We start from the raw sequence: 19958 nt of genomic DNA, 5'->3' as shown, positions 1-19958 counted from the left end.
AACTGTAAAAATATTACCGAACAGGGAAGCCGTGATTAAGTGTGTACCAGAATGGGCTCCAATAGCATAGTTTATCTCAACTTCGTCAGAACTGTCAAAATAGGCGCGGGTGAAGAAAAAGGACGGATAGATTATTATTTAATGTCGTTTTCGTTTTTGCGGTGTAGCCGTGTAGCACCGGTGTAGTGTAAGCAGGAATAACTGCGAGCCTTTGACAGCTCAACATCATTTGTTTGTAAACAAAGGTGCATCCTATATCTACACCTTAAATTATTTCGGTGTACGGCACCCTAATAAAAAATAACCATAAACGAACGATAACCCAAATCATCGAACCATTCCACAAATGTTTTGGATGATACCCAGAACACGTCGTTAAGCAAATGAACCATACAATTTTTATTAGGGCAGTGTAGTACCGGTGTAGCTATACACTGCAAAAACGAAAACGACATAAAAGATTTTCCGTATAACTCCGACAACAGGTACAATACATTGCATCTCGGCAACACTGTAGTACGTCATGCTTCAAATTGCAGTTTGTGAACATGTTTGGTTGTAAACAAAACACATTTTCTCCGGCTTGTGCTTCGTAATATCCATACGAAATTATAATTTTCATGAACTGATACTGAAAAACGCTTTAAAATGAGGTAAAGTTTTGTGTAAAAGAACGGGCAATGTTACTTTTGTAAATTAATATTGATATTATCTCACAAACTTTCCCGTTTACAGGATAAGTGTCGACGGTTTGCTGGTGTACTTCCCATACGAATACATCTACCCGGAGCAGTATGCGTACATGCTGGAACTGAAGCGCACCTTCGACGCCAAAGGTCACTGCCTGCTGGAGATGCCCTCGGGGACGGGCAAGACCACTACCCTGCTGTCGCTGATCATTGCCTACATCATGGAAAATCCGCACATTGTGCGCAAGCTGATCTACTGTTCGCGTACGGTACCGGAAATCGAGAAGGTCATTGCCGAGTTGAAGCATCTGATGAACTACTACGAGAAGCAGATGGGAGTTATGCCTAACATTACCGGGCTGGTGTTGAGTTCGAGAAAAAATATGTGCATCCACTCGGAGGTTAGCAGGGAACGGGACGGAAAGATTGTGGACGCCAAGTGCTACGGGATGACGGCGAGCTACGTGCGTGAACGGGCCTCGGCCGATGAGTCGGTTGCGGTCTGTCAGTACTACGAGGGATTTCAGGCCGAGGGCAAGGAAAACACACTGCCGCCAGGGGTCTATTCGATCGACGATCTCAAGGATTTCGGACGGGAGCGGAACTGGTGTCCTTACTTTTTGTCACGGTTTGCGGTGTGTTGCTTGACGGTGGGGATGTCTATATGGAACAATTAAATCAAAATTCGATTTCTTTTCAGATCAATCAAGCACACGTAGTCGTTTACAGTTACCATTATTTGCTGGATCCGAAAATTGCCGAGGTGGTATCGAAGGAGCTTGCCCGGGAATCGGTTGTGGTTTGTGACGAGGCTCACAATATTGGTATGAAACTAGTTGTTCATTAGCATACCCTCCCCTTGGCTAGTTTTTGCACCTTGCTGTTGGTGGGCGGGCTTAATTTCATGCTAGTGGAGTGTTGGAGACGGTGGGTTTGTGGCCGACGTTGCTGGCTCATGCCGCGATAGAATGGCGCCATGGGCAGGCAATGAGGATTACTGAGCTTCCCCTCTCTGATAAACCACTGCATGAGAGAACAAAAGATCTAGTCCAGCAGTGATAGTATCACACTTGTTACTCCTTTTATTGAGAGCCGCGTCGTGGTACGCTTACGTATAGGCACTGACGTTGGGTGTGATACTGGCGGGTTTTGCCGCAAATCACTCTTATTTTATTTATTTTTACGCAGATAGATTTATTTGGGTTTGCAAGGGAATTATACTATTGAAATATTTCAGAAAGTGCCCAACGGTACTCCTTCTACTTGCGTGACAAGCTTTCATTGTTGTTTTCATTGAAGTATTACTCAGGGAACAATTTTAAACATCATTTTTGTACATGGTATTGTAACTAATCTTATATGTGCTTCATTTTGATTTGGGATAAATGTTTGAACTATGGCTCGGGATTTCCACTGTTGCGTGCTTCTATTGTGATATATCCATACGTAATTTTGTGGGACGACATAGTGGAAACGTGTGAGCGTAGTTGGAGCATATACCCTATATAATTTAAAATCAGCTAGGAAACTAACTTCAAAATGAAGCATTTTAGTCACTTGAGGGTGTCACCTGGGTCGAACTAAGATATAATAAATAGGTATAGGTCAAAATCAAAAGTACTTGAAACACGTTTAATTTTAGATTACAAGCACAAGTGCAGGTACTTAATAAAGCATGGGTTATGATTGATTAGGTGACTTAGAGCTTTTAATAATTTATTAATTTAGACTAATGAGATATCATAACCATCAAATGAATTTAAATAATAAACTTCAGAAAGTTCAATGACATTAAGTAGATTAACAAAAGAATTAGGATGCGGGTGGTCCGCTTAGGGAGGCAACTAACCTTTATAGTTGTAGAATAAATCTTCTTATTTAGTATTGAATTTAAAAAAAAGAAAACGCAGGCAGACCAATAGCATTTAGCAGATTAACAAGGAAAGGAATAGTTTAGGAAAAAAAGTAAAAGTAGAGTTATGTGACAGTTATTAGCTTTTAAACTTTTGGAGGTATTGTATTCCCCTGAGTTTGTTGTACTCGATTACTATATAATTCTCTCAATACGCGAAATCTCTTATATATGCGATTAAAGCATTTGAGTTAACTTATTTCTTAGTGTTCAAGTACTTACATTTGTAAACAGCAATCAATGTTAATCTATGAACTAAACCATACGTAAAATCGATCTTTCCTTATGTGGTATTGATGCATGTTTAACTTTTCGCGGCTTTCGGAATCAACGCGCCTACGTCTACGGAGCTTACGCAGAAGTGATTTGCAATGCGGTAGAGCTCACCAAAAGTTTTTTTTTTTTTTTTTTGAGCTTCTGTAGTATAGAATTTGTTCGGTACGGTCGCGAAATCTTGAAATGATTGATACGTGCGGTAAAATAACTAAATTGAAACAAAGCTCAACAGTAAAATAAGTAGAATATTTAGGGAGGAAACCAAAATTTATCAACTTGCCAACATAGGCTATCACATTTATTTTGGTGGCACTCTTTAAGTGATAATAAGTTGTTTTTTTCTCTACGGTTGTTTCGCGTGGCGTTCACAATTTGCGCGATTTTCGTATCTTACGTAATTTAGATGTTTAACTATAAACGGTTTCACTGACTCGAGGTCGTTCCTTAAGCGGTGTTGGTACAGGTTAAACCTTTGCCGACTGTCGGATTCAACGCGCCTACGTCTACGGAGCTTACGCAGAAGTGATACGCAATTCGGTAGAGCTTGTCAAACGCTTTTGAGCTTATAGAATTTGTTCGGTGCGGTCGCGAAATCTTGAAATGATTGATACGTTCTTTAAATTAACTAATTTGATACAAAGCTCAGTAGTAAATAAGTAGAATATCTAAGGAGGAAACCAAAATTAATCAACTTGCCAACATAGGCTATCACATTTATTTTGGTGGCACTCTTTAAATGATAATAAGCCTTTTTTTTTCTCGCTTCGGTTGTCTCGCACGGCTTTCGGAATTCGCGCGGTTTTCGTAACTTACATAATTTAGATATTTCGTTCGAAACGGATTTACTTATTCAATCGGTTTACTACGCGGATGTATCTACGCGCACACGTCACAGCATTTTTTCTATAACTATCTTGAAACAATACATACGGAATCCAGTGTTCAAGCGGCTAACATAGGCTAGTCCTTCTGCTGTATTGTCAAAGATAGAAGCAAAATTTATTCAAATGGGTCAAGTCTTGAAAATTAAGCTGTCACGCAGCTCCAGCTTGATACCAATAAAAAAAAAAAAAAAAAAAAAAACTAGTTGTTCATTAGCATGGTCGAGATTAACCGTGGATCTTTTCAATCACAGATAACGTTTGCGTCGATTCCATGAGCGTCAAAATCAATCGTCGGTTGATTGAGAAGGGCACAACCGGAGTTCACACGCTGGAGAAATACGTTGCAGAGTAGGTTGCAATCTTTGGTCAAATATGAAGCTTGGAATTGAAAATCGTTTCCCTTTATAGAATGAAGGAAGACGATCGTAAACGACTAAACGACGAATACACTCGACTGGTACAAGGTTTGAAAGATGCTTCGTTCGCTCGGGAAACCGACATGGTCCTGGCCAATCCGGTGCTGCCTAACGAGATTCTCAAGGAAGTCGTCCCGGGAAACATTCGCAATGCAGATCACTTCCTGAGCTTTCTGAAGCGTTTCATCGAGTACATCAAGTCACGTCTGCGGGTGCAGCATGTCGTACAGGAAAGTCCGGCCGGTTTCCTCAAGGACGTACAGCAGAAAGTCTGTATCGAGCGTAAACCGTTGCGCTTCTGTGCCGAGCGACTGTCATCGTTGCTGCGAACGTTGGAAATTACGGATCTAACCGAGTTTGGCCCGCTGACGGTGATCACTTCGTTTGCCACGCTCGTTTCGTCCTATACGAAGGGGTTCACCATTATCATTGAACCGTTCGACGACAAGACCCCAACGGTTTCCAATCCGATAATGCACCTGAGTTGTATGGATTCGTCGATAGCGATGAAGCCGATTTTCCAGCGTTTTCAAAGTGTGGTAATAACATCGGGAACCCTGTCACCCATGGACATGTACCCGAAGATCCTAGACTTTGAACCGGTGGTAATGAGTTCCTTCACGATGACACTGTCCAGGCCTTGTCTGCTGCCGATGGTAAGTCTAGTGCAAGAATTATTGGATTTTCTCTGAATATTTGCCCTTATCATGCAGATCGTATCCCGAGGCAACGATCAGGTGGCCATCTCGTCCAAGTTCGAAAACCGAGAAGATACGGCTGTCACGCGAAACTACGGCCAGCTACTGGTGGAAACGGCCAAAACCGTGCCGGATGGAATCGTGTGCTTCTTCACGTCCTACCTGTATCTGGAATCGGTGGTAGCATCCTGGTACGATCAGGGTATAATCGATACACTGCTGCGGTATAAATTGTTGTTCATAGAAACACAGGACAGCGCGGAGACTTCGTACGCATTGATGAACTACGTCAAGGCCTGCGAGTGCGGTCGAGGGGCAGTGCTGTTGGCCGTCGCCCGAGGTCGAGTTTCCGAAGGTGTGGATTTCGATCACCACCTGGGGCGGGCAGTGCTGATGTTTGGCATTCCGTACGTTTACACGCAGTCGAGGATTTTGAAGGCTCGATTGGACTACCTCCGGGATCAGTTCCAGATTAGGGAGAACGATTTTCTCACGTTCGATGCATTGAGACATGCCGCGCAGTGCGTGGGTCGAGCTATTCGGTAACGTATTTCAAATTCAGCGGTCGAATCAATCACATGGGTACTAATTTGGTTATTTCTTCTACAGAGGTAAAACCGACTACGGTATAATGATTTTCGCCGATAAGCGCTTCGGTCGGCAAGACAAGCGAGGTAAACTGCCCAAGTGGATTCAGGAACACCTCACGGACAATCTTACCAATCTAAGCACGGAGGAAGCTATGCAGGTAACTACCAACAATTTCCTCAACACGCATTTTAGTTGTCACGAAAACCCTGTTTTGTGCAGCTCGCCAAACGATGGCTCCGTCAGATGGCGCAACCATTCACCCGGGAGGATCAGTTGGGCGTTTCGCTGCTGACGGTCGAGCAGCTGCAGAGCATTGAAAAGGAGAAGCTGGAAAAACAAGCCCAAGGCAAAAAATAAACCTAGGTACTACGGTCGTCTCAATAAAAAAAGTCAAACTTTTCATCCTTTTCATAACGTCTATATATTTTATTATCATTTTTTGTAGCTATTATGACTCCTCCCTATTGTATTATATATTCGTACACATCGAGATATTGGTTTCTTTTCAAAAGAACGTGTAGGTAGTTTCCTTTCCTATGGATTTTTTTCTTCACTTCAATCTATATGGGGCATTTGATTAGTGATTCATCTCAAATCTCTTTTTATTTATTATCATTTGCCTTATAGTAAATATCAGTAAAATAAATTCTGTTTCTCTCTGTTTTCGTTATTTACTTTTCTCAACACCACAACGCACTCACGCGCATACGACTCATAAATTTTGAATAAATTCATACTTTAATAGAAATATACTGCCGCTGAAAGCCTAATTGTCACATGCGTATATGAATTCACGCAGCACATGGGACAATTATGTGTCCACCGCAAGTATAGTATGATTGGAATTTTTAAATACCTTAGGGAGCATACTTAAATGGCGTAGCAAATGTTTAAACCAACTTTGCACTCCTTATCTCTCCTAAATAAAGCTAAATTAATTAATCCTTATCTCTCGTTGCGCATTTTTTTTATAGTTAATACGTGGCCGATCACAACATTTGAAGACTACCCCCTTCCCTTCAAAATGCTGCGTCATTCATGCACGACCTCCTAATAGTAATAGACAAAGAAATATAAGACGTATAGTGGATAATGAAGAAAAATCTAGATTACATTACATAAGAAATTATGCTGTTAAAATTAAGTTTGATCAGAAACAAAAATTCGAAATTTTCGTGACAAACTACCTAACAACAGTTGCAACTTTGTTTTTTTGTTGTCCGCCTTTCAGTCTCGTACTTAATATTGTATTCTCCAGTGCCGCAAGCCACCTCGTTGAAGTTGTTTAATTTCCTGTGAATTGGAGTGCAAACAATCTTAGATTAATAAGTTGTGTTTTTGTTGGCTAGCAACCGATTGAAGACAAATCCTAGTAGGTATGCATATTAAAACAATATAATTCAAGACCAACAATTGAAATGGCCTTAACTCCATTTTGTTATTGTCATTGTCATTGCTCAGTTCACACCCTGGCAGGCTGCTGCCTATCGATCTGCACTTAAGCCAGGCATGAACCTACGGAAATTTAGTCGTGGCCTATGCTAGACCGTATAGCATAACGACTTTCCTTTCACTAGCAGGCTTTTTGGTCCCACTAGCGTCCGATTAGTTGATAGTAAGAGATTTAAAGGAATAAAGAAGAGAGATAGAGAATTTTGTTGTCTCGCTGAAAAAAAAAAAAAAAAAAAAACGCCGGCTTGTTGTGCAACATCAGGTTTGTTCGCTTTTATTCCGTTGCAAGGGGCAACGTCCATCGTCGTCGTACTCAAATACCTGGGAACCTCCAGAGGTGCACAGGGTCAACGTGAAAGACTTCCATTCTGGGCAGCTGCTTGACCTGGACCCAGGTCAAATTCCTATCGGCTTGCTTAATTTCCTTGTTGACGCTCCGCCGCCTTAGTATTTGCCTTTGCTGCGATGTTCTGGCGGATTTAATTCATAATCAAGCGCTTGCCTGCAGACTTAATTTCTATTGCTATCGGCTTCTGATGACATCTACATCTGAGATCCATTTGTGAGGCCACCAGCCACAAGTTATATACCGCAGGCAGCGGTTGATGAGACCTGCAGCTTTTGAGTGTTCTACACTGGTGCTGCACAGATTCCACGTTTTAATCGAAGTTTCGAATTTTGGTACGTTGACCAATCTGATTTGAACTCCGCTTTTGTGTAAATGTCATATTATCACTGACCTTATTACCATCACTTTAGTGTGTGACATCATGCTCCTCTGTGTTTTCGTTACCAATGCAGTTAATTTGACACGTTTGTTGCATTCCCGTATGCCTCAATATTATTCTTGCTGAACCACCGTCAAACTTACTATCCAGAGGCAGTGAACCACCTTAACACCTGAAATTATACAAAAACAAATTAAACATTAGCACCAACCCCCCCCCCCCCCTCTCCCCCCCTTCCTCGATTGCAACAGCTCCAAGCCATGCAACAGGATCATTTCGTGCCCCATGACAACTTGATCCAGTTGCTTCCAGATTCATTGTTTTGGCGCCAGCCGCGAGAGACTTGGTCCTGTACCAAATGCTTTCCTTGTCTCCATTCCGCTCAGCTACTCGCAATTGATTGTGATATTATTGGGCGGAATATTACAATGTGAGACAATTCAATGCAGACGTCTTCCAAATTTGGCCGATCGTCAGGTCAGTGGGTTACCACCTGGCACCTCTTAGCAAGCACTATGCTACGAAGCGGACCGGAAGTTTCAATGAACAACCTCCCCCACAATTGAAATGGCCTTAACTCCATTTTGTAAACAAACCTTGTAAGGGGCTGTTCATAAACTACGTAGAAAAAATTTGTATGGGCCTTGGATAATTGTCAACCCCCCCCCCCCCCCCCCCCTAAACTGTCTACGTAGTTTATGAACAGCCCCTAAGGCCATTTTCTCACGAACCGGAACCTTCATTCGCAAACCTAAACCCTCATCGGGTAGAGGAGAATTTCCCCTACCTGTTCATTATGTTGGTTTGCCTTCCCGCATAAACGCGAACCATAAATTGACCTTACCTAAAATGGTTAAAAATTGTTTATAATCCCTGCTAAACTTTAACTGAAATGGTTATGGAACTTTACATGAACGTTTAATGATAAAGTTTCAACCTTATGTATTATGGTTTTTTGGAACTGGACCTTACAAATAATGGGTTGTTAAGAACCATTACCATTTCAAATTCTTGTTTTCTCCATACATTTTCGGAAAGAGAACTATATTAGAACGTTTTTACTTATGGTTTGAGAACATTAATGGTTATGGTTATGGTAGTCAGTAAGGTCCATTAATGGTTTTGTATTATCGCTCAACTTTACGTGGAATATATCGTGAATTGGTAATCAGTAAATTACAGGCAACCAATTCGCGATATATTCCACATAAAGTTGATCGATGTTACAAAACCATTCGTGGACCTTACTGACTACCATAACCATTACCATTAAAGTTCTCAAACCATAAGTTAAAAGGTTCTAATATAGTTCTCTTTCCGAAAATGTATGGAGAAAACAAGAATTTGGAACGGTAATGGTTCTTAACAACCCATTATTTGTAAGGTCCAGTTCCAAAAAACCATAATACATAAGGTTGAAACTTTATCATTAAACGTTCATGTATAGTTCCATAACCATTTCAGTTAAAGTTTAGCAGGGATTATAAACAATTTTTAACCATTTTAAGTAAGGTCAATTTATGGTTCGCGTTTATGCGGGTTTGCACACTTCGTTTCGCGAGAAAATGGCCTTACAAGGTTTGTTTACAAAATCACAAACGAAGTGACAGACGGAGCGGCTCGAAAACTTTGGTGACTAACCTGCTATTGCAATTTTTCAGTGTACCACATGGCAACACCACTACCACTGGATTGTACCAACAATTGTACCACATGGAGTACCGCTATGAAAGTTTGACAGCTAACATCAGGGGTGTGTGGATTCATGCAGAACATGCAGGGGTGAGTGAAATAGCTTGGGACTGCTTGGGACCGTTGTTCTGGTACTGAGTGAGCCAAAAATAATAATGATTTTCTTCGAGACCCAGTGGTCTTAGAGTTACCTCTATGCTACTACTGGATTGAACTAGCATTTTCACCAAATGTACTAGAATGTTTTGGTTCTATCTCTTTCACTCTACTCAAAACTGAAATGCTTAAAAAATGACAAAATGATATAAACTCTTTGCACACTGTCAAAGAATCATTGTACACAAAATCAACTTTGTGCAAAACCAAAACAAAAATACTAGCCCATCTGGTGGATGATGGCACAAGCTTCTAAGAAAATTCTATTACAGCAAACCACAATATTTTAATTGATTTCTTCGCCAGTTAGTCGTCTGTCACTTCGTTTGTGTACAAAATGGAGTCAAGGCCATTTCAATTGTTGGTCTTGAATTCGTAGTTTTGGTGCAAGGCGTAACAACAAGATGCATCATAGAGTTGAAAATTGGAAACGTTTTTGATGATTTAAAATGATATTTTCTTCTACTTTTTCGTGTTTATCGAGTAGTTTGTGAACTTTTCTCTCTATATGTGGCAACATATGGTTTGTTTACATTTGGCTCTGCCGCCCCTTTCAAATGTTAATCTAGATTTTCTCTTTCTTTTGTCTGTGTTTGTGAGCAGAAGCGCTTGATGGCTGCGTCGGAGCAGAGTTTTGATAATAGAAGAGTTAAGGCTGGCGCACAGTGATGGAAATCAAGCGAGCATGATCCGATTTCCAGTTTGTCGTAAACTGTACAGATCGTGATCTGTACAAACTACGACCAATGATTTGTCCTCTTCCACCTTGAAAATACGTTATTGCTTATGTCGTTGTCCGTTTTTGCGGTGTTGCTACACCGGTGCTACACTGCCGTACACCGAAATAATGTATGGTGTCGATATAGGATACACCTTTGTTTACAAACAAATGATGTTGAGCTGTCAAAGACTCGCGCTTATTCCTGCTTACACTACACCGGTGCTACACCGCAAAAACGAAAACGACATTAGGCAACTCACAGATAACAAATACATTGTTAGACTGAGTCAAGCTCAGAGAAGTGAGCTACCCTTTTCGCTCATTATAAATATCCACAAATCGCAACATGTGCTTATTTCACGAGACGAGAGTGAGTGTCTTTCTGTGAGTAGCATCCTTTGGTAGTTTGGGGCTACAGAGTAAAGACCGGCGCACAATAGATACGTTTTCAGGTTTTTTGACAGTTAACCCATGCATTATCTGTCAAAAAACCCGAAAACGTATCTATTGTGCGCCGGCCTTAATAGCATAGAGGTAACTCTAAGACCACTGGGTCCCGAAGAAAATCATTATTATTTTTGGCTCACTCAGTACCAGAACAACGGTCCCAAGCAGTCCCAAGCTGTTTCACTCACCCCTGCATGTTCTGCATGAATCCACACACCCCTGATGTTATCTGTCAAACTTTCATAGCGAATCAAAACAAACATAGTGTAGTAATAGAATTTCAACTAGAATAGGGTACGTTAATCGTTTGTTTGGGACCAATAGGCTACTAAAGTGGTGAGCCAATTTAAAATCGTTAGTTTCGTATTGATTGTTGCTAGAAGGTCCCGAAAAAACGTGCTCAACTTTTTGGTTCAGCTTTGGTACTCTCTTCGGTCCCAAGCTAATCGATTCACCACTCGAAACATAGGAAAATCCACTAACCCCTCATTTTATCCGTCAAACTTTCATAGCGAACCAAAACAAACATTGTGTAGTAGTAGAATTTCGACTAAAATGGGGTACGTTAATCGTTTGCTTGGGACCAATAGGCTACTAAAGTGGTGAGCCAATTTAAAATCGTTAGTTTCGTATTGATTGTTGCCAATAGGCTACTAAAGTGGTGAGCCAATTTAAAATCGTTAGTTTCGTATTGATTGTTGGTAATAGCATAGAGGTAACTCTAAGGCCAGAAGGTCCCGAAATAACGTGCTCAGCTTTTTGGCTCAACTCTGGTACTCTCTTCGGTCCCAAGCTAATCGATTCACCCCTCAAAACATAGGAAAAACCAATAACCCCTCATGTTATCTGTCAAACTTTCATAGCGAATCAAAACAAACATTGCGTAGTACTAGAATTTCGACTAGAATGGGATACGTTAATCGTTTGCTTGGGACCAATAGGCTAGTCAAGTAGTGAGCCAATTTAAAATCGTTAGTTTCGTATTGATTGTTGGTAATAGCAACAATCAATACGAAACTAACGATTTTAAATTGGCTCACTAGTTGACTACCCGAAAAAAATAACAACAAAAATACATTAAAAACAATGTAACAATAAGACAAACATTATTGTCTTAACAATGATTAATATTGTTACGTCTACAATAAATTTACCTTGATTTATGTTGTACGAAACAGTAAATTTCATGGTAAATGGAAAATTTACAATAAAAAAGGGGGGTTGTTAAGTATCTTAACAATGAAATTTTCGAGATTTCCCCATATATTTTTGACGTAGAACTATACGTCTTTGTCGACTATACTGGGGTGCAAATCAAAAAATATGTGTGGTGAAGGAGTGTTAGGTTTTGAACGCTTGTCATTTATAGATGAAAATAAAATCCAAATACGCCAATCGATAGGATATTACATTACGTTACATTACATAAATATTTTTCCAATTTTTCTGTAATTAAACTATTGAAAATGTACAAATGATAATTTTATCACTGATTTCATGAAATAAGCCTTTTTCCCAAACCCAGTCATCACAAACGAATACCAATTGGTTGCACATCATTCTGCTTGAACCTGAAAAGATATAAATCAGCGCTGCTCGCATGCCTCTGCTCATCCGGCTTTCAGGAAGGAGGACTTTCCACCTCTTCATGGACAAGCGAATCCCAGGGTGCGATCCGCGCCCCCTCAAGAAACGTCTGGATCTTCTGCTGGACAAAGCTCTCCATCCCCCCTGGATTCTGGAGGCAACCAACAGCTCAAACAAACAATCCCGATCTGTTCTCAGCAGATGAACGGAATGGAGATTTTTATCAACATGACCGGTGCTCTACGTAAGTGCCGCAATAAGCCCGAACAGATCCAAGTGCTCGGTAAGTTCATCATCCAATATGGTGTCTAAACCGCTAACCATCGCTACCTGGAACGCTTGCTCTGTAAGAGCTAAGCAGATTGAGCTTGCCGACTTCCTCCGCAAGCATAGCATCGACGTGGGTCTTCTAACCGAAACCCATCTAAAGTCCGGCGACAGCTTCTGGTTGCCTGACCACAACATTATCCGGCTTGATCGCACCAGCTCCATGGGGGTGGTGTTGCGGTCGTCGTCAAGAAAGGAATAAAATACCACACTCTGTCCCATATCCGCACTTCTATCATCGAGGCCCTTGGTGTGGAGGTGGAGTCGTCGACTGGATACGTCCAGTTCATCGCCGTCTACTGCCCTCGACAGTGTGCCGCCAGCAGTGGACTAGTGGCTAAATTCAAGAAGGACCTGTCCACCATCACCCGTACCGGTTCCCGCTTCGTAGTTGGAGGAGATCTGAATGCTCGCCATGAGGCCTGGCGGAACTACCAGCAGAACCAGAATGGTCGTCTGCTGTTCGACCACTCACAGCATGGGCTGTACTCCGTTTGGTTTTCGGATGAACCAACATTTATCTCACCGGCGGGCAACCCATCGACGCTAGACCTGTTCCTGACAAATATCGGCTTGTCCAAGCCGGTAGCCTTGAACGAACTCAGCTCCGACCACCACCCGGTGGTGGCTGAACTGGGCTGCAACGTGGCTCCTGCTTCAAGCCTGCGCAAGGACTACCATCGCGTAAACTGGGCACATCATCGACAACCCGCCGCTTGATACCGTGGAGAACATGGACCGAGCGTTGGAAGGACTCCACCAAGCCATAACCGTGGCTGACGAGGCGTGCGTCCGACGAGTTCCTGTGAGGGGTAAGTTTATTGCCATTGATACCCACACCCAACTTTTGATTCGTCTGAGAAATGTTCGTAGACGCCAGTTTCAGAGGACTGGAGATCTGGGCAAAAAATGTGAAATGGCCGATCTGAACAGGCAGATTGCTTCCAGAATGGACTCACTCCGAAATGAAAGTTTCGGGCGTGTTGTCCAGAATCTGGACGACCGCTCCAGACCATTCTGGAAGGTAGCCAAGGTCCTGAAAAATCATCCTAAACCCGTTCCACCTCTCAAAGTCGAAAATGATGACGATCGGCTTTTAATCACCCCACAGGAGAAAGCAAATGCGATCGGCAAGCATGTCGCTTCATCGCATTTGCTTGGCTCGACTATCCAAAGTCCGCTCGATGATCAGGTTGCGCAATGCGTTCAAAACCTAGATGTCTCCCCTTGTGTCGTGCCTCCGGCGGATATGATTACAGTACAACAAATTTGCTCAGCGCTGAAATGCACCAAGAACATGAAGGCTCCCTGGTTTGACGGTATATTCAACTTGATCTTGAAGAGACTCAGCATGAAAGTGCAGTCTCTTCTAACCGCTATCTTCAACAGATGCTTGGAACTGCACTACTTTCCAAGCATCTGGAAAGTAGCAAAAATCATACCAATCCACAAACCCGGTAAGGATCTAACATTGCCTTCAAGCTACAGACCAATCAGCCTCCTTTCAGCGCTGAGCAAATTGTTCGAGAAACTCATTCTCAATCATTTGCTCAAGTTTGTTGAGGAAAATAACATTCTCCTTCCGGAACAGTTTGGATTCAGAAAGGGGCACTCCACCAATCATCAGCTAGTACGGGTGTTGAATAACATCCGAAGTAACAAAGCTGTATCCAAGTCCACAGCCATATGGCCTTATTAGACGTTGAAAAGGCGTTTGACAATTTTTGGCATGATGGACTTGTGTACAAGCTTTGTAACTTCAACTTTCCTTTACATCTGGTTAAAATTACCCGTAACTACCTCCAGCAAAGGTCGTTTAAGGTATCGTTGAATGGTTGTCTTTCAGACATGTTTTCCATTCCAGCAGGAGTCCCGCAAGGCAGTCTGTTGGGCCCCTTGCTTTACAGCATTTATACTTCCGACATTCCTCCCCTCGGTGACGGTTGCGTGTTCTTCCTGTTCGCAGATGATACCGCAATAGCCGTCAAAGGAAGGATGCCTCGCGAAATAACGAACAAACTTCAACGATGCCTTAACGCCTTTGCTGATTATGCCACCACGTGGAAAATCAAAATCAATGCCTCCAAAACACAAGCGATCATGTTCCTCCATCGGCAATCGCCCAAACTGAAACCGGCTCCATCTTGTACTGTAATCATGGATGGCACAAGGGTTGAGTGGTCTGCCGAAGTAACCTATCTCGGGATGTTGTTCGATGAAAAGCTGCTCTTCCGTTCGCATGTGGAGAAAACCGTAATCAAGTCTTCCGCCTTGGTTAGGAGTCTGTATCCGCTGATTTGCCTCAGATCCCGCCTCTCAAGGGTGAACAAACTGGCCGTCTACAAACAAATCGTAGCACCTGCGATCCTCTACGCAGCTCCGGTGTGGGAATCATGTGCACAGACTCACAGGAACAAAATCCAAATCGCTCAGAATAGAGTGCTGAGGATGGTTCTTGATCGTCCTTTCGACACTAGAATAACAAATTTACATGAAGAGGCAGGCATTGCCAAAATAGATTCCCGAATTAACGAAATTAAGACTAAATTTGCACAAAAATGTATTTTATCAGAACATGCTTTGATAAGCAATTTGTATATAGTAGATTAGGTGTATATAGTAGTTGTAGGTTAGTTATAGTTGTAAATAGTAGTTATAAGTAGTCTTCTTTTTCAAATTTAAAACAAACCAATTCCACCAAGGTGGTCATTCTTAAAACAGGCCTGATAGGACTAGGAACTGTAATTAATAATAATTGAAATTTCAAAGGAATTTAAGTTGAAAAGACGCATCTGCGTCACTTGATAAGTTATACATGTAAACCACACAAATTCAAGAAATATAGATCATTTAAAGTGAAAAGTGCCTCTGCTCATTACCGCTTCGGACGGCGTGGCACTAGGTCCTGCATCAAGCAGGACTAGGTCAGCGGCTAAAAATGGATCAAGGCGTGTCCACCACAATGAGGGATGAGACTTGAAAAAACGTGCATGTAAAACACCCTCCCGCTTAACAATCCCCTCCCCCTCGCCCTTAACAATAACCCGAAAAAGACATGGACTTTGTCGATCATTTTTTTTCGGGAAATAAATTGTAAGCAAACCCTAATAATGTATGAACAAATAATTTTTTACATGCAGAGCCAACATTTTTAAAAAAAGCATTGCTTAATAGGAGACATACACTCGATGAATTACCAACAACTGACTGTAAAACATATCTGGTACCTCTATATATGCAATTATATTGACATCCAAAGTCCATCCTTTTTTACATATTCTGCACAAAAGAAACTTTTTGCTCCGCCCCATTCATAAAAAACGGCGGGAAATTCTATCAGGTTCTAAACCTGAAAAGATATAAAACAGCTGCGCTTCGGACGGCGTGGCACTTGGTCCTGCAGTAAGCAGGACCAAATCAGCGGCTAAAGGTGGATCATGGCGTGACCACAATGAGGAAAAATAATTATATAAACCCCCTCCCTTTCACAACAACCTCTGATTCGCTAGTGTGACATATGTTGAGCATCTAGAATTAAGATTTAGATGTGTCGCCCCCTCGACAATTTGAGTATTTTTGGAATCGGGATGACGTGTAGAGTTTAGAAATCCATATCTGACGCCTTTTTAAAAATTCAAATGGTGGTTTCCAGTTAGAGAAAAATATAAAAATACTGTAAAATATCCCTCAATATGGATATTTTTGGAATCGTGTTGATATATAGAGACCAGAAATTCATGTCTGACGCTATGTTGGAATCCAACACGGTGGCTTCCGGTAGAAGAAAAGTTTGGAAACACTGTCAAATACACCACAATATGAGTATTTTTGGAATCGGGATGACATGTAGGCTCCGGAAATCCATGTCTGATGTTATTTTGAAATTCAATATGGTGGCTTCCGGAAGACTCAACGACTTCACCGATCGCATTCCGCACTGTACCGTCGTATTGGATGACCAGATCTTCCAGACTTTTGACTAATTGTCGCTGGAGGTAACCCGTTTCAGCTGTCTCGACTGCCGTATTGACAACACACTCTTAACCGGTCACCGTTCAGAGCATACTTATAGCACAGACAAACAGACGTAACACTTCATTGTGTATCTTCGTTCACGCATTTAACGGTTGATTTGAATATTATCAGTTCCGCGAACTACTCGCCGCAGCGCTGGCATCGGATTACTTTGACGTTTCTATACATTCTATAGAACTTTTATGCAATATTGTTTGCGAGTTAGCAATATTGTTTTCCGCGAGAAGCCAGAGAGATGTCGTTACTGAGGTCCTATGTTTTGAGATACTATGTTTTCAAGAAAAACTTTTTCAAAGTGTTACGTCTGTATGTCTGCGCTTATAGATTTTCATCGAACGATCATCGAAATCGGTTAACAAAGTGTTCAACCGAGTAGGCAACGATTAGCTAAACGTCAACACTCAAGAGTTCTATATTATATTGTTTGTGTCCTACTTGTCAAAGTGTGCCCTATCGTGCTGAACAGTGTTTCGGCACAGTGTGCAGAGTTGATTACCCCCTGGCCAGGAAGTACACATGAATTGCAACCCCCGGTGCGGTTGCTGCGTTATGGTGGAGGTTTCTAAAATAGCTTTAACAACGCATTGGTGCGGGTGGTCTAAGTCAACTAATAAGCAGACGCCTTACAAAAATTAATGAAGGTCATGTGTCAAATCAAATGTATAAATTGTCACACTATACCGTAAACCGCCATAATTCTGTGCAGTTAAGAAAACCGTTATTTCAACTACCTAGGTGATAAAAAAAAAGTTTTGAAACTAGGCGCTACTCAAAATGTTAGAATTCCAGCACAAACTTGCTTTTTTGTTCCTAGCGAACACAGAATTCCATGAAGTTTCAGAATCTGAAATTCGTTTATATCTTCGATAAAATTTTGAAATGATTAGCATTTACAATCTATTTGTTATTATTCTGATTCGTGGATATTTCTTCAAAAGCTCTGACAACATAAATCTAAGCCACTTACCTCCTACTTCATGAGATCAATCGTAACCAGCACCAAACAGCCAAAGGTCCAGCTAAAGATCAACAGCAGCCAAAAGTTGCCCTTGAACGGGCTCCGGAATTCATTCACAATGCCCCGGCCGATCATGCTTTCGCAAACTCGCCGGGCGTAAAAGACGAGGAAAATCGGTATCAGATACTGGATGCCCGTTCCGGCGTAGCACCCGGTGAAGCCGACCAGCGAAATAACACTCTCGGTGAAGAAGCACACTACTATTGGCGGCACGATGGCCAACAGCGGGAAGAACACTCGGCGCAAGACAAAGTTGTACGACTCCATCTGAGTAGTGTCGAGGAAGAGCGTCTGCAGATTGCTCCGTAGGGTTATGGCAATGATCGGGAAGCTGGCCGAGAGGGTAAATACTGGAAACAGGGCCAGGAAGTACTCGATTCCTTTGAGGAACATGCTGTCCTGATCGGAATTGGGGACAAAGTTCAGCGTGTATAGATCCTTGATGTCGCTGAAGGCAAAGATTCCGGTCAGCGCCAGTGACAGGTAGAATGCGCAGATTAGAATGTAATCCATCGATATGAGCGATTTGAGTCGACGTTTGTTTGAGATCGGTGTCAGCAGACTGGGCAGTGAGTGGTGGCACATGAACGAATAGATACAAGTACCTATTAGGTACGGGATGCCAGTAAAGTCGGCACGCTTCGGTACGACCGGGTCGTTTTGTTGTGCGAACAGTCGATGGATAGCTATGCTAATCATGACCGAGAAGGCAAGCCAACGGAAAAATACCGTCACCAGCTGAAGGTATTTGGTTTTTTGTACGTTGAAGAAGACAAATGGCCCAAGGATGGTAATGAATGCCACCAGACACAGTCTGTAGATGTCGAACCGGGAAAGTGCGCTATCTTCCCAGCACCGTAGCGTCACATCGTCGCTATCTGTTGCATTGGCCGAATGATTGTAAGCACTGTAAAGGAAACAAAAATCTCATGTCAGATCGGAACATTAATTTCCAACAGAAATCGCCACCAGTCTACTTACCACAGAACATCCCTCAGACTTTTTGCGATAGCAGCCGAATAAATGCTCAAGTCCCCGTACAGATATACCGCCAGACAGAAGTAGAACAGGAATCTTCCTATCCGCCCGAAGAACAAATTAGCCATCTCGCCTAGCTCGATCTTGGTCGACAAACTGTAGTACTGATTCCGGCTATACATTATATTCAACGGGGTCTGTTCGATACTGGCATCGGTCATATCGCCATCTGCTGCTATACCAGATTGTATCAAAGGTTCCGAAATCGATTCTACATTACTGTCCTCGTCGTGCTCAACCACTCGGTCCCGTTTGATGAACTGTAGCCGTTTCCAATTTTGGATAGCATTGGCACAGGCCATCGTTTCGATTACGAAGGTCACCGTCATATAGCTGGCAAAAGCCAACACAACGATAAGAACCGATCCGAGCACCCATCCTGCGTGGCTGAATGCTGATGGAAGGGTCAGCGCTCCCGTTCCGACGATTAGGTTGAAAATGAATACGAAACCAACCTGCGGAAAGCGATAAAATTTGTTTATGTTATGAATGCTTTGAGTATGACTAAGGCAGTAGTTCTTCCGTAATAGATATCCGACTTTCCTTTGTAGTTGGTGATTAATGTCCACCCAACGTCTTGTTTGGTGCTACGAAAGCAAATAAAGAGACAAGGAAGACGTTCTACTTACCCAAGTCGGGTATTCCTCCTGTGCCCTACGATTAGGCATATCATTTGCAGTGGCGAGTTCCGGTCATTAATAACACAGTTTGAAAAAACGAACTGAAAGAGAGTTTTTGCGCTATTGTTTGTTCGATAAAATAGTCATAAAAAGAGTTTTTTTTTAACTTTCTGCTCCGGTCTTCTTCTTCTTCTTCTTCTTTCTGGTTGCGAGCTCGAAAACGAACTTGCCAGTTTCTGCTCCGGTCTACACAACGTCTTATACAAAAATGATTTCGAAGCAAAACAAAGGATCACAAGCAAATTGCGAGGGTGGAAAAAAACAAAAAACATCGTCATGATGTATGTCAAAAACTGTCGGAGCTGGAGCGGCTTGCATGCAAGTGGCTTACATACACGGAAACTTTCATATACTGATCGATGATGGTGCGGAGTCGATCACTTTCAAATTTCAAGTAATTTTGCTTGATATCTCAAATAAAATCATTCGACAGCCATTACTCGTATTCATCGGACGTGTGCTCTTTCTGCTCTGCTTAACTTGGTGAAATATTATAGCGAAAATGAGTGTAGTTCGTAAAAACACACTTGTTGTTGACTTCAGTGTCCTTCCAGTTCGTCCCAATGCGGGAAAAGTGTAAAAATTCTTCGAGAACAATATTAAGCTTCAAT

General features: G+C 42.1%; 2 protein-coding genes across 2 annotated transcripts; one reads left to right on the top strand and one right to left on the bottom strand.

Moving 5' to 3' along the window:
- Nucleotides 1-558: 558 nt before the first annotated feature.
- On the top strand, nucleotides 559-5823 carry Xpd (general transcription and DNA repair factor IIH helicase subunit Xpd). Its single transcript, XM_065223444.1, has 8 exons — nucleotides 559-653; nucleotides 736-1324; nucleotides 1390-1513; nucleotides 4013-4109; nucleotides 4170-4833; nucleotides 4891-5417; nucleotides 5485-5623; nucleotides 5686-5823. Exons 1-8 carry the CDS (start codon nucleotides 649-651, stop codon nucleotides 5821-5823), a joined length of 2283 nt encoding a protein of 760 aa, XP_065079516.1. The 5' UTR covers nucleotides 559-648.
- Nucleotides 5824-6558: 735 nt separating this feature from the next.
- LOC135702498 (transmembrane protein 104 homolog) lies at nucleotides 6559-19463 on the bottom strand. Its single transcript, XM_065223569.1, has 4 exons — nucleotides 19297-19463; nucleotides 18611-19122; nucleotides 17579-18536; nucleotides 6559-6759 (listed from the first exon to the last, which is right to left on the bottom strand). Exons 1-3 carry the CDS (start codon nucleotides 19333-19335, stop codon nucleotides 17582-17584), a joined length of 1506 nt encoding a protein of 501 aa, XP_065079641.1. The 5' UTR covers nucleotides 19336-19463; the 3' UTR covers nucleotides 6559-6759; nucleotides 17579-17581.
- Nucleotides 19464-19958: the final 495 nt, after the last annotated feature.

Source organism: Ochlerotatus camptorhynchus, unplaced genomic scaffold (assembly GCF_037179485.1).
Source record: "Ochlerotatus camptorhynchus isolate MF236.1 unplaced genomic scaffold, CSIRO-AGI_Acam_v1.1 ptg000193l, whole genome shotgun sequence".
Taxonomy (NCBI): domain Eukaryota; kingdom Metazoa; phylum Arthropoda; class Insecta; order Diptera; family Culicidae; genus Ochlerotatus; species Ochlerotatus camptorhynchus.
This window is presented reverse-complemented; position numbering and strand designations above follow the sequence as displayed.

Excerpts from the sequence above, each read along its gene's own strand:
- LOC135702498 (XM_065223569.1), bottom strand. The coding sequence starts at position 19,335 with ATGCCTAATCGTAGGGCACAGGAGGAATACCCGACTTGG. Across the intron at positions 19,123-19,296 it reads AGGAGGAATACCCGACTTGG|GTTGGTTTCGTATTCATTTT; the intron begins GTAAGTAGAACG and ends CGCTTTCCGCAG. Across the intron at positions 18,537-18,610 it reads AGTCTGAGGGATGTTCTGTG|TGCTTACAATCATTCGGCCA; the intron begins GTAAGTAGACTG and ends TTTCCTTTACAG.
- Xpd (XM_065223444.1), top strand. Across the intron at positions 4,110-4,169 it reads CTGGAGAAATACGTTGCAGA|AATGAAGGAAGACGATCGTA; the intron begins GTAGGTTGCAAT and ends TTCCCTTTATAG. Across the intron at positions 4,834-4,890 it reads GGCCTTGTCTGCTGCCGATG|ATCGTATCCCGAGGCAACGA; the intron begins GTAAGTCTAGTG and ends CTTATCATGCAG.